Source organism: Brassica napus, chromosome C2, assembly GCF_020379485.1.
Source record: "Brassica napus cultivar Da-Ae chromosome C2, Da-Ae, whole genome shotgun sequence".
Classification (NCBI taxonomy): domain Eukaryota; kingdom Viridiplantae; phylum Streptophyta; class Magnoliopsida; order Brassicales; family Brassicaceae; genus Brassica; species Brassica napus.
In genome coordinates this window covers 44,145,853-44,161,389 of record NC_063445.1, presented here as the reverse complement: position 1 = coordinate 44,161,389, position 15,537 = coordinate 44,145,853, and the positions used below count along the sequence as shown (strand labels likewise).

At 32.1% G+C, this 15,537-nt stretch overlaps 1 protein-coding gene and 1 pseudogene across 1 annotated transcript; one reads left to right on the top strand and one right to left on the bottom strand.

Moving 5' to 3' along the window:
• Positions 1-1,904: 1,904 nt before the first annotated feature.
• LOC106381797 (60S ribosomal protein L11-1-like) lies at positions 1,905-3,481 on the top strand. The gene is made up of 5 exons (XM_013797312.3): positions 1,905-2,061; positions 2,148-2,255; positions 2,341-2,383; positions 2,481-2,676; positions 3,113-3,481. Exons 1-5 carry the CDS (start codon positions 2,059-2,061, stop codon positions 3,309-3,311), a joined length of 549 nt encoding a protein of 182 aa, XP_013652766.1. The 5' UTR covers positions 1,905-2,058; the 3' UTR covers positions 3,312-3,481.
• A 2,763-nt stretch (positions 3,482-6,244) lies between these two features.
• On the bottom strand, positions 6,245-6,851 carry LOC106379664 (annotated as a pseudogene).
• Between the last annotated feature and the right edge of the window lie 8,686 nt (positions 6,852-15,537).

Here is a 15,537-nt window from a genome sequence, read left to right as displayed (position 1 = left end):
ACATTTGTATATTTGTCGTAATAAAATATTTAAACCATATTAATCACAAATTTTTTATTGTGAGATTTTTTCAATGCAAATTTCAATATTCAAATGTTAAGGGCTTGAAATTTTTCAATGCAAATTTTGAAATTAACATATTTATCTATTTAAATGGTATTATTGTTTAATTTAAATGATATGAATATATATATATATATATATATATATATATGTATGTATATGATAATTTTATTTTGTTATAACAAAAATGTTTATACCATTGATTACAAAAAAATTCAAAGTGGAAATTTTAACATTTTTATTAATTTATAGTAGTTTTAAAAATTCAAAATATAACATATAAAAAAATCCAAAAAAATGTATATGGTTAATGTGATTGTTTAATTTCTTTTAAACAATATAAAATTAAACAAAAAGGAGGGATGATACAAATTTTTTTATCAAATCTTTATTATTCATAATCATTGATTGTCATATATATGTTCATTATATTAGGAAATTATTTAGCTTTTATTTAAGAAAATAATAGAGAATATTCTTTTATATACTACTAACCAATTTGACAGTCAGTTTAATAAAAAATATAATATATGTTTGGATGGACCAACCTATTTTTCTAAGAATTCTAAAAATAGTCCTAGTAATGACACGTGACTACCAAAATATACTGTAATGCTTCTCAATTAATATATAAGGGATCATAGTGAATCTGATACTAACATTTGTATACTACATATCGACATGCATGAATTATTTATTGCATATAGACATGATATAACTTTAAACGACAGTCAATGTATAATGAAAAGTAAATGATTTTTAGAAGGCAACAAATGTTGAATTATAAAGCTGCATTTATCAAAACTACTAATCATATTAATTGTGTGGGAAGTCCACCTAGCTAGTTTTACATAAGCTCGATACCAATTATCAAATTTACCTTTATGGATAATTTTTTTATAAAAATATTAAATTAATTCTCATAAGTCATTTAATAATGTTTAAGAATAATTTATAAAAATATTTATAGAAGTTTATAATCCCAACTCCACCCAATAAATACTAAACCATAAACAACAGTCACCAATAATTAAACCCAAATATTATAGTATTTTTGATTGAGTGTATATTTGAAAAGTAGTAATCAATTTAAAATATTTTAAACAATTTCTCAAATAACATAAATGTAAATGTTTATGTCGCATTTAGCTACAAAGTTCGGTCATAATTGTTTATATGCTATGGATCTTTTTTTTAGTGAAATTGTTTATAGAAAAGACCATAAGTAAAGTAAAAAATCACTTTACAAACAAAGAACCGAGACAAAGCTATAAACAGAATTGGTGAATGGTAACAAAAATTTCAAAATTAGTTTTTTTTTTTGTGTGTAAAGAGTCATTTACTAATGACTAAGAGCATCTCCAAAAAAAACCTTATATTTCAGGTTTGAGGGTGTTCCTCTCCAATGATAAATGTTAAAAAAATTTTAAAAGTTTTATATTTTTATATTTTTACATTATAGTCTTTACTTTTGAAAATATTCAAATAAAAACAATTTTTTTATAAAAACTAAAAAAATACAATAAAAATATTACAAACAAAATTTATAAATAAAAATATTACATTCTAATAGAAAACTATATATAAATAAAAAAACTTACAAACGGAATCACATTTCTAAAAATATATAGTTACTCATTATTATATTTCCATAATGCTCCTCTACATAATTAATTAGTGCATTTTGAAGTGATAAATGAGCATATATTTATTTAAATTTATATGTAAAAGTTAAATTTATAAGAACATATGTAAAAGATATACAATTTTATGGATTAAAATGATAAACAAAAAAGTTTATATACGAGGTTTCACCATATAATTGGAATCTAAGTTGATGGTATAGCCCATGGGCTTTGTAACTTTGGCCCATTATAGTTTAAAGAAACCCTAGTTCCGTCCCTTATAACTCATTTCTCTTCCCACTCGACGCAGCTTCGCTTCCGCAACTCTCTTTGCTTCCTCTCTCTCCGCTCGATTGTCGATCTCCTTCAAATGGTATTTCCCTCTCTTGTAGTTCGATTTCATTGGTGATGTGTTATGTTCGATGGATTCATGAATCAAAATTTTGTGCTTTTTTGTAGGCGTCGGAGAAGAAGCTGTCAAACCCAATGAGGGACATTAAGGTCCAGAAACTTGTTCTGAACATCTCCGTTGGTGAGAGTGGTGATCGCCTCACTCGTGCCTCCAAGGTCCGTTTTTTTTTAAAAGAACTTAAAAGTAAGAATCCATACTTTAGGACATTGTGTGTCTGAATCGGTGTTTGGTCATTATTAGGTTTTGGAACAGCTAAGCGGACAAACCCCTGTTTTCTCAAAGGGTATGTGATTGTGTTCGTCTAAGGAATCTTTTTTTTCTTTATAGTTTAATTTTGATTTTAGTATTTGTTGATCATGTTTATTGTTTTTGTGTAACAGCGAGGTACACAGTGAGGTCTTTTGGTATCAGGCGTAACGAAAAGATTGCCTGCTATGTCACTGTGAGAGGTGACAAGGCAATGCAGCTTCTTGAAAGTGGTTTGAAAGTTAAGGAGTATGAGCTTCTTAGGAAGAACTTTAGTGACACTGGTTGCTTTGGTTTCGGTATCCAAGAACACATTGATCTTGGTATCAAGTAAGTCATTTATCTAATATGAATTACATTGATGCTTTGTTCATATACATTATGGAGTGTTTATAGGTCAACTTATGTATTAAGATTCTTTTGCTGCATGTAATGACCAACCTCTATTTATGTACGTGCACTTTTTCATGATGAGTTCAGATATGGAATTGATTAAAGATGAGGACTTCACTGGTTTTTGTGGAATGTTTGATTAGAGATGAAAACTTAATTGGTTTTATAATGTTACTGTTACGTTTTGGATTTGATAATATACGTGGACTTACTTTTTCTTTTCTTTTTTTTTTTGTAAAATATCTGATTTGGGGTTGAGAAAGACTTTCATAATGACTTTAGTGGTTTCTTTGTGGAATGTTGGATTTTGATTTCTTAAAATGAGTGCTTTGGTTGTTTTTATTATTCTCATTTATCTACGTTTTGTATTTAGGTATGATCCATCTACCGGTATCTATGGAATGGACTTCTATGTAGTTCTTGAACGTCCAGGATACCGTGTTGCTCGTCGCCGTAGATGCAAGGCTCGTGTTGGTATCCAACACAGAGTGACTAAGGATGATGCAATGAAATGGTTCCAAGTTAAGTATGAAGGAGTTATCCTCAACAAGTCTCAGAACATCACTGGCTAAATTGTACTTGAATCTTCATAGATTTTTGTTGATTCTAGCTTTTGTTTTTCAAGTTATCATCTTTACTTTTTCTGGATATTGAAGCCAGTGTGGTAGAAACTAAATTTCCAAGTTGTATGAGTTACTGTTTTTGTTTTTTTACAATTATCAAAACCTTGGACTTCAATGTTCTTCGATTTCTGCAAACTACCCTCAAACAAGTACTTTTCGGGTTTCTTTGGTTTTCACTTTTCAGTAGTAACAGTCTCTAACTTCTGGATCAAGCGACCGCTTGAAAAAAATCGATTAATAAACAATGCGCTATTACATGAATCTCCTAGTAACGAAGTGAAGAGTAAGAGCAGTACACACTGTACAATCAAGAGACTGAGTAGACCTTAACTACTCTTGATGTATCACAGACCATAATATACTCAGACCAATGAGAGCTTTTAATCACCTTATTGCTCAGGTCAATATTCAAATGGAGGAAATCTCCCTCATTATTGCTGTTGTCTGAATCAAGGCATCTAAAGCAGTCCTAGATCTTAAATGTCTTATCATTCCCACCTTAAAATCCGCCAGAATCATCAGCAGAAGCAAGAAAAGATTATCCGCCGTTGCATACCACCTTAAACAATCAAGAAATTCAAATGATATCTACATCAATTCACAGGAACTTGATAAACTTTCAGGAAATGAGTTTTTCCCCTGGTTTACTTCATCTTTGTTGTAACTGTAACTCTATGAACCTCTCTAATGATACTTTATTATTCATTCTAAAATATAGTTTATAGTAAAATTACTCCAATGATACTCTATTTTTTTTATTTGTAATAGAATGAAAAATAGTGTTAAAAAAGAGTGAAAAAAGCTTACTCTATAGTCATTTTTCTTATTCATCACTCTAGTTTTCCCTTTAAAACTGAGTACATAAAAATATAGTTCAACTCTATTATGAAGTTACTATATTTTTTTTAAATAGAATAAACAATCGGAGATGGTCCAATAGCTTCCAAGAATTAACCCTTAGCTATGAAAACGCAAAAAGAGAAAAGAATTTTTTCAGACTAAAGAATACTCTCAATTTATATTTGATCAAAGTCTCGATTTTTGTTTACCATATGAACGTTGAACGTTGAACATCGAATGACTTAATTTCGTTTCCATAAGAAGGAGGCCTGGATCTTGACAATTTCCAAAAGTGCATTTGCACCAGGTTTTGAAAAAATTCTCACACAATTTTAGTTAGTATTTAGGATATATTTCATAAAAATTAAGGTTTTTTTTGCAGATATTTTAGATTATAGGTTATGAAAACAGTTATTGCACCAGGCCCACATAAACACATGAGACAACATAGAGAATGTTCACACTACCTGAACCAAGAAAAGAAAAATGTAATACCGGTTGAAACAAAGAAAAGAAAACTGAGAGAGAACAAGGAAAGAGACAAAACTGTAATTACTAACTGTTCATTGCTTTATGAAACTATGTTCTTATTCAACGAAAGCTAGAGGATGAGCAATGGTAGTATCTACCATAGTCTATAGTACTAATATAATAATAAATCAAATAAAAGTAAGAAAAAGCAAGAATGGATTGTTGCTGAAGGTATTTCAATTGAAAATTTAAGAAACTAACTTGTCACGTGTTATTCTGTAAGTGGAAGAGCTAGTTTTAAAATAATTTTAATTATCATAATTAAGTTACTTTAAGAAATTAATAAAATAATGTTCAGAAACCATGACTAATGATGCTCTTAGTCTTATAAAAATAAATTTAAAATTTAAAAACAATATTGTCAAACAATATTTAAAAAAAATGTATAAACTTCTTATTCAAATACAATTATATATCTTTCTATTTTAAAATTTTACTCACTAAACTCATATCATCAAAAGTTTCAATAAATTCTTTGATGACATTCATAATTAATTTAATATTTTACAAATATTTTATATAAATATGAAACTTTTGTTTCGAAATGAAAATCAAAATTAAAAATTTTCATACCATATAGATATTTCATGCATATACTGTTAAAAGAATTAATATCTCACAGGTTTTTCATTTCTATGTTGGTAATAAATACTTCATAGAGATATGTTATTATTATCAGTATTAAAATGAACAATTATTTTATTTTATTTTTTAGGCATCTAAATAATAATATTGAATACTACCTACTTTATTTTTTTTATAATAGTACTCCATCCGTAAATATTGACGTTTTAAATATTGATGTTTTAGCATTTTCACACATACTAATAAAAAGCTTTTACCTCTCGGTGTATTAGGTTCTAATCCCAGAAAATGTAATTTCTTACAGATTATAGGATGTAAAGTTTAAAAGAGGTTTCAAAGTACTACATGCAGAACTGTTCGTTGTGGTCGTCTGCTATGGAGAGATCATGTCCATCGAGGATGTCGTACATGTAGAACCATCCGTTAATGTAAGTGTTTCGAAGAGTGCTTTATCATGGAAACATTATGCATGAAATTGTTCATCAATATCACATTTTTTTAAGATTGATCATCAAATGTAATAGAATTAGAGATTTTATGATGATGTAATTGGTTATTTATTCTGTGTTAAAATAAAAATTAAATATACATTTCTTTCCACTGGTTTTTAATTTTCTAAAAACTTTATATGTTTCTCAATAAAATTATATCACTCATATTAAATTAAGTCAAAACAACAGTCTTTCAAATACAAAAATAGAATGCAAAATTAACTACAATTGAAGCAATGACAACTCAAATTTGGGACTTTAACATTGACATACATATCTTAAAGACACCTGAGACATTGGATCTTTAGCTATTTTGGCCCCTAAAAATTAATTAAACTCACTTACGGCAAAATACATGCTTGATGGTTTAAGAATGTTGTACTGTTCTGATAAAAAAAAATCAAGTTCGTGCCAAATAGCTAATAAAACTCAATATTAAAGAAATTATTTTTTATTCATATCAAAAATTCTAAACATATTTTGAGTAAATAACATCAGTTCAATTAAGCTCGAATTAACTCGAAAGCTTTCATGCGCAAAACGTGCCATCAATGACCTTGAACTCGAAGCTAGTATCCCATGCATATTTGAAAACGAAGTCTGTATACCTTTGTTGAGAACACACACGTCACCGGTTTTTATCAACGTATCAACAGGCACGACCGATTCAAAACCGGTGCATGACAACTTTAAGTTAGTGAGCAAGCATATACATGGGTTGTTCAGTGTCACTTTCCACACCGGTTTGCTCTCAACCATTCCGGACTTCGATTGTCTCAGAGATACGTCATTAAGTCCACAATGTGGTTCAGACCCTTCCAAATTTTCCAACGAAAATATAATATTATACTATTGTAAACAAAAACACCCATAAAAGTCTTTATTATATTACGTATACAAAATATAAATACCGTGGGTAACGAAGGTGATGATGGCGAAGACGACGAGGAGGCAAAGAAGTTTGCAAGCCATATCTGGGTCTGGTCTTTAGAATTTTTATCAAACCAAGTTAGGAAATTGTAGTAAGTATGTAGCTGTTGAGATGTGTTACTGAGTATTTATAGTGAGGCATGGGTTTATTTTTAATGGCAAAAAACGTTTTGGTGTTAATAAAGATGTTGACCAAAATAAATGTTTCCTTTGTCAGAAGGTAAAAGCTCATGCATAATAGAGTCAGAAGGTAAAAGAACTCATGCATAGGGTCAACTTTAACCATTTGTTTATCAAAATTACGAAAGTGATTATTCAATTATTTTCTTTCAGGTATTTCAAATTACTGGGTCAAGGCTAATTTATTTGTATTTTTTTTTTTAAGACTTCGAAAACTACATGCACGCAAATTAATTAAGGGAAATAGCATAAAAACCTTCAAAGTGACACTTGCTAACACTTCAAACCTTAACATCACTCATATTTCACGAGCGCAAAATCGGATTTGACTCTTTAGTTAAGACTGTGAGGTCTTTCCATAGAGAGCTTTGTTTTATTGGTTTTTCTATTTACTCATCCTCAAACTTTTTTCTTTCTCATTCTCTATGTTTTTCTTCTTTATTGTCTCAGATCAGAAACGAGGAAAGCTTGATAATATGAGCACAACATATGTTCAACTTTGTTTCTCAGAAGATTCAAAAGGATATAGGCTGTATAATCCAATGGCTAAAAATATTGTGGTGAGAGGAGATGTAGTATTTGAAGAAACAAAGGGATAGGGCTGTGAAGAAGATCAAGATCATCATGGTGCGGATGAACTGACTTGGAAAGATGATGACGTTTTCCGGGAAGAAAGTGAGAAAAAGGATAACAACGGTGGTAGTGGTGATGAGATAGCATAACCTGTGGAAACTGTAGAAAGAGCTCAAAATGAGCAGAATGTGGAAGTCATGGAGGGACGAGCACCACGATATCTTGTTGAGGACGAATAAAAGAAAAAGTGAATGTTTTTGAAATGAATTCAACTATTCCATCAAGCTTTGAAGAAGCTAAACAGTATCAAAGTGGAGGGAAAGCAATGAACGAGGAAATAAATTAAATCATAATGAATGAGATATGGGAGCTTTTTTCCTCCCATCTGAAGCTAAATGCACTAGTGTAAAGTGGATCTACAAGACAAAGTTGAATCAGCATGACGAGGCAATCAAGTATAAAACGAGGTTTGTAGCGAAGGGGCATTCACATGAACATGGAATAGATTACACCGAGGTGTATACTCGTGTTGCTCGCATGGACACCATCATGACCATCCTAGCCACAACAGCTCAGAAAGCTTGGGACATATACCAGACTGACATGAAATCAGCCTTCCTCCATGGTATTCTTACTGAGGATATCTACATACAACAACCAAAAAGGTATGTCGTAGAAAGACAATAAGACAAACATATATAAACTTCACAAGGCACTATATGGACTTAAACAAACTCCAAGGGCATGCTTAGTCGCACTGAAGAGTACTTTTTTGGAAAGTTTCAAGAAGTACCAGAATGAAGAAACCTTGTTTCTCAAGATCAAAAATCAAGGTAACATCTTGATTGCCAGTGTGTCGATTATCTTATTTATACAGGGATCCTCGTGTATATCACCACCAGAAGGCCTGATTTGCAATTCTATGCAAATTTGTTAAGCTGGTTCATGTCAAATCCTACAAAGATACATTTGCAGGCAGTAAAGAAGGTCTTGAGGTATTTGAAAGGCACAACTTATTTCGGTATCTAGTACAACAAAGGAGGAATGGGAGAATTACTTTTCTATAATGATAGTGATTTCGCAGGGTATGTTGATACTAGAAAGAGAGCTTTGGGGTATCAATTTCTTATGGATAATGTTGTTGTGGCATGGTGTTCAAAGAAGCAAGCAATAGTCACATTGTCCATAACTGAAGCCGAATATATGGCTTCCTCAAATTGTGCTTGTCAAGCTATTTGGTTCAAACGTGTCTTAATGGAGCTAGGATATGAGGTAGATGGAATTATTGTCATTCTCTATGAAAATACATCGACATGTGTTTGATTTCACTTTCTATGAGACCTAGTTAGTGATGGAGAAGTTAGTTTGGAGAATTGTGGTTTAGAGAAACAAGTTGCAGACATCTTTACTAAACCACTAAAAGAAAAGTGTTCTAGAGGATGAAGAGTAGGCTTGAGATTTCCTCAGTTAGAGACAAACTAAAACTTGTAAAAAAAAGTCTAGTGAGGGTTTGTTGGAGCAAATCAGCACGAGAAGATAGGAGAAGGTGGAGTTACAAGTTTGAATTAGTCTTTCATGTTTTAGTCTGATCAAATAATGACCGAATTTCTCGGTCTAAGTTGTTTAAGTTAGTTGCATCTATTAAGGGGCCAACAAATTTTTATTGCCTAATACGGCCCCGAGGATTTTTCCCCATGTAAAGCAAAGACTGCTAATTAGATCTTATTATCATCGGGGCTTGCAAGCTAGTTATTCATAGACGTAGAAATTAACGTCTTAATATAGTGCCAACCACCTACAATTGTCTATGTTGTTTGTCCTTCTTCGTGAAACGCAATGACAACTTAATTCTCTATAACTGAGAATTTATTGACAGCTGCCTTCCTCGTATAATAGCATGGAAATAGATTTTATTTCGATCTCAATTCTGGAGCCATAGAATCATGCTCCTCGGTCTCCAATTGTATTCATCATTAGCGTAGGATTTACCTAGCTTTATTGTCAACTTCCTAATGAGTTCAGTATCGTGATAGGACATAATCTCTAGCAGGTTTTGGTGAAGGGGAATATGAGGACTGAGTCTGAGTCACTTTTAAACCCACAACTTCTCTCACACTCTAGAGTAAACACTGGAATATGAGAAAGTCTATGAGAAGCAGAAGGTTTGGGTGAGTCTGTGCTGCCTAGAGGGAATGCGTTCTTACTCATTGCATATGATTCGCGATTCCCATCCCTGAGGTTCACATTAAATCTTCCCTTGTCCTTTAGAAGAGGTGTATAGTGGTCTATTGGTTTTAAATACGTTGGGGATCAAAGGTGGTCAAGCTTCTCTGGCTATTCCCAAATGGGCGAGAACACGGTCGTCTCTCCTATATTGGTTAGACTGAATCTATCTCTATATAAGTAGTTTGAGATATGACCTCTACAACTCTTCTGTTAATCCTTAGACAGCTTGAATGTATCCAAGTGATCTAACGTACAGAAGTGACTGATACCCATGTGATTAAAACGGTTTTCAAAAGAGTGGCGCTTGAGAGGGCACTCCTTTTATTATGGGAAAGAGAGTGGCAGGAGAATCAGTGATCCTCTAGCTTCTTGTACTCCAGTTCAGCTTTATTTACCTCTCCAGATGGTAGACCAATGTCTAGAAACATCTCTTACGGTTTGAGGTCATTGATAAAGGCTCTGACCCTTCCTTGGTTCACATCCTTAGCTTTTACCAGGCCTATCTCAGACCCGATAAACCGTAAGAGATGTTTCTAGACATTGGTCTACCATCTAGAAACATCTCTTACGGTTTGAGGTCATTAATGGCTTCCAAAAATAAACACTTAGCTATAAAAACGCAAAATGAGAGAAGATCTTTATCAGACCGAAGAATACTCTCTATTTATAGTAGATCTAAGTCTCGATTTTTATTTACCATATGAACGTTGAAGGTTGAATGACTTAATTTCGTTTCCATAAGAAGCAGGCACGGCTCTTGGCAAGTGCCAAAAGTGCATTTGCACCAGGTTTTGAAAAAAATTCTTAAATTTTAGTTAGTATTTAGGATATTTTTCATAAAAATTAATGCTTTTTTTGCAGATATTTTAGATTATAGGTTATGAAAATAGTTATTGCACCGGGCCCACATAAACACATGAGACAGCATAGAGAATGTTCTCACTACCTGAACCAAGAAAATAAAAATGTAATACCGGTTGAAACAAAGAAATGAAAACTGAGAGAGAGAACAAGACAAGAGACAAATCTGTAATTACTAACTGTTTATTGCTTTATGAAACTATGTTCTTATTCAACTAAAGCCATGGCTCTTAAATAGCCTTACAACCAAAAAAGAAAAAAAAAAGCTCCTAATAGATGCAACTAACTTAAAGAACTTAGACCAAGAAACTCGGTCATTATTTGATGAGACTAAAACATGAAAGACTAATTCAAACTTGTAACTTCACCTTCTCCTATCTTCTCGTGCTGATTTGCTTCGACAAACCCTTACTGCACTTTTTGTACAAGTTTTAGTTTGTCTCCAACTGAGCAAATCTCAAGCCTACTCCTCATCGTCTAGAACACTTTTCTTTTTGTGGTTTCTTAAAGATGTCTGCAACTTGTTTCTCTAAATCACAATGCTCCAAACTAACTTCTCCATCACTAACTAGGTCTCATAGAAAGTGAAATCTAACACATGTCGATGTATTGTCATAGAGAATGACAATAATTCCATCTACCTCAAATCTTAGCTCCATTAAGACACGTTTGAACCAAATAGCTTGACAAGCACAATTTGAGGAAGCCATATATTCGGCTTCAGTTATGGACAATGTGACTATTGCTTGCTTCTTTGAACACCATGCTACAACAACATTATCCATAAGAAATTCATACCCCAAAGCTCTCTTTCTACTATCAACATACCCTGCGAAATCACTATCATTGTTGAAAAGTAATTCTCCCATTCCTCCTTTGTTGTACTATATACCGAAATAAGTTGTGCCTTTCAAACACCTCAAGACCTTCTTTACTGCCTGCAAATGTATCTTTGTAGGATTTGACATGAACCAGCTTAACAAATTTACGTAGAATTTCATATCAGGCCTTGTGGTGGTGATATACACGAGGCTCCCTGTATAAATAAGATAATCGATATAGACACTGGAAATCGAGACGTTACCTTGATTTTTGATCTTGAGAAACAAGGTTTATTCATTCTAGTACTTCATGAAACTTACCAAAAAAGTACTCTCCAGTGCGACTAAGCATGCCCTTGGAGTTTGTTTAATGCCATATAGTGTCTTGTGAAGTTTATATATGTTGTCTTCTTGTCTATCTACTATATACCTTTTTTGTTGTTGTATGTAGATATCCTCAGGAAGAATACCATGGAGGAAGGCTGATTCCATGTCAGTCTGGTGTATGTCCCAAGCTTTCTGAGCTTTTGTGGCTAGGATGGTCATGATGGTGTCCATGCGAGCAACACGAGCATACACCTCGGTGTAATCTATTCCATGTTCATGTGAATACCCCTTCGCTACAAACCTCGTTTTATACTTGATTGTTCCGCCATGCTGATTCAACTTTGTCTTGTAGATCCACTTTACACTAGTGCATTTAGCTTCAGATAGGAGGAAAAAAGTTCCCATATCTCATTCATCACGATTAAATTTATTTCCTCATTCATTGCTTTCCCTCCATTTTGATACTGTTTAGCTACTTCAAAGCTTGATGGATCAGTTGAATTCATTTAAAAAACATTCACTTTTTCTTTTATTTCGTCCTCAACAAGATATCGTGGTGCTCCTCCCTCCATGACTTCCACATTCTGCTCATTTTGAGCTCTTTCTACAGTTTCTACAGTTTCCACAGGTTATGCTATCTCATCACCACCACCACCGTTGTTATCTTTTTTCTCACTTTCTTCCTAGAAAACGTCATCATCTTCCAAGTCAGTTCATCCGCACCGTGATGATCTTGATCTTCTCCACAGTCCTATCCCTTTGTTTCTTCAAATACTACATCTCTTCTCACCACAATATTTTTAGCCATTGGATTATACAGCCTATGTCCTTTTGAATCTTCTGAGAAACAAAGTTGAACATATGTTGTGCTCATATTATCAAGCTTTCCCCGTTTCTGATCTGAGACAATAAAGAAGAGAAACATAGAGAATGAGAAAGAAAAAAAAAAGGTGATTTACCAAATATGACTCAAATGTAAAAGTAACCCAAAAACCTTGTGAAATTACAGGTAACCCCTTGTGACCAAACAAAAAACAAAACTCATTTTTACGAATATATTTCCGATAAGTCTTCTGAGTCTTCTGTTAAGTCTTATGGACAACGTCCACGAAAGTCGTCTGGTATAGTTGATCCTAAAAATAATTTAAAATTTTCGTAAAAAATATTTTGATAAGCGAAAAATTAAAATCATGTAATTATAAATAGTTTTAAGTGATATAAATTAAGATATAATAAAATTGAATTGTTTTCAACTTAGATGAGTGAAAGTAGTGAATCATGATATTTTTTGGTCTAGGATTTGACAACATATGTTGTAGTATTGTATGTATTTTTATGGTTAGATTTTGGAAAGCTTAAATATTTTTTTGAAAAATTAAATTTTTATCTACATGTGATTATTTCTGTGTATAGTAAACACTTTTTAAGCTTAATTTGATTTTATGAAGTGTTTAGTTAATTAATTTAGTTTAGAGGTTATGTTTAAGGTCTAGACGACTAACATGTAAGTCGTCTGGGAAGTCTTCTAACTCCCGCTAAAAACATTTTAGTTTCCCGCTAAAAGTATTTTAGTTTCTAGCTAAAAAATATTGAAGTCTTTTGGGCGACTTACAAGTAAGTCGTCTAGTAAGTCTTCTGATCAAAAATATTTAACCTTATTGAAATTTTTATCTCCATATATAAAATATTTTTTACACATTCTCTCCCCTCATCTCAAATGGCTGCAACAAAAATGGTATGTTCCTCATTCTAAAACTCTCAAACCTCTCTCTAATCTCTTTGAACTTATAAACACCAAACTTTATATCAATTTATTATTTTTGTTTTATGTCTTTCTCACTAGTTTATGTTGTTTTGCAGGTTTTTCATCATATGGTTCTCATCTTCCACTCATTTAAAAGTAGATTTATTAATTTTAGATATATATTTTTATGTGTTTTATAAAGGTAGATCTATCTAATATTCCACTCATTTTTTCTGTTTTTAAGCCATTTGAACGTTTTTGGAGATGCAGATTTTTCAGATCTGGATTTGGATATGCAGGTTTTTCAGATCCGGAAGACTTCTGGGCTAGAAGACTTCCAGACGACTTCCAGGAAGACTTCCAGACGACTTCCAGGAAGACTTCCAGATGACTTCCAGATGACTTCCAGGAAGTCTTTCAAACGACTTCCATGAAGTCTTCTGACGGAGTCTTCTCTCATGTCTCTCTTTCATAATAGATCTGAGCGTTTTGGTAAGTTCTTATGTTGATTTTTCTTCATTTGGTAACCTCCTGTTGCATAAAATTCATACTTTTTTCCCAAACTAAAACTCTCCAAACCCACTCTAATCTCTTTGAATTGAAAACACTAAACTTTATATGAATTTTTCATTTTTGTCTCATGTCTTTCTCACTAATCTATATTTTTTTGCAAGTTTTAATCAGATGGTTCTCATCTTCCACTTGGATATGTACTTTGTGTGTTCTATAAAAGTATGTCTATCTAATTTTCCACTCATTTTCTCTGTTTTAAGGCATTTGAACATTTTTTTGATATGATATGCAGGTTTTACAGATCTGGGTTTGATATACATGTTTTTCATATCTGAATCAGACTTTGGAAGACCTATGGGAAATCTTCTCGGAAGTCTTCTAAAATATAATGCACTAGAAGACTTCCAACAAATCTTCCAGACGACTTCAAAGAAGTCTTCTAGACGACTTCCAGGAAGTCTTCAGACGGGGTCTTCTTCCATATCAAGTGGAGTCTAAACTTGTCTTTGTAGAGGAATGATTTATAATACCTTTGTTTGTGGTTAGTTTTGTGATTTGCAGGTGTAGTCCTTTAGTTGTGACTTTTTTTTTGTAAATTTGAAGAGATATTAATGAAAAAGTTTGGTAAATATGTTCATTTTCCACGACAATATCTTGCCAAAATTACTTGACATAATTGAAGTTATTGATACAACTTCAATACAAAAACACAATAACACAAAAAAATTAATCAAATTTATTACAACTAAGAGAGAAGAATTCTCAAGAAAACTTAGTCAAATTCATAAAAGATAAAACATTACATAAGTTCAAAGCTAGAACACTTTCATTAGATACATAAGTAAAGAGTATATCTTATGATCTGAGAAGATACATTAAACCATGTTACTTAATATTCTTGAAGTTACTTAACACTTTTGAAAATTAAATAAACATATCTTAAAGTTACTTAACAAATTTACAAAAACTAACGTAGAAGACTTAGCTAGAAACTTTACTAAGCATGAATGTTGGTAACCTTATAAATATCACCAATTAAGTTATAAATTTCATTCAGTAACCCCAATATTGACTAATATACATGAATTAACAAAAAAAAAAATTAAAAAGTCTTTATAGTTTTAAAGAAAATGAAAGGTTATTAAACATTGACGCATACGACTTCCACGAAGGTCGTCTGGTAGACTTCTAGGAAGTCGTCCATTTAGGTTAGTTTTGCAATTGATTTTTAACCTAGACGACTTACATGAAAGTCGTCCATCTTTGTTTGTTAAAAAAAAAATTCGAGACGACTTCCATGTAAGTCGTCTAGGAAAAATGGTTTAGTTTTGCATATCAGAAATTTGACTTTTCCTAGACGACTTACATGTAAGTCATCCAGTTTAAAATTAAAAAATCAATATTTTGTTATACCTAGACGACTTCCATGTAAGTTGTCTCAAGTTAGTTTTGCAATTTAAAAATAAAACAAAAAAAATTATTTTTTTCTAGAAGGCTTACACGTAAGTCGTCCAAGATAAGCAGAGTTTGACCAGAATCTCGGAATAAAATCA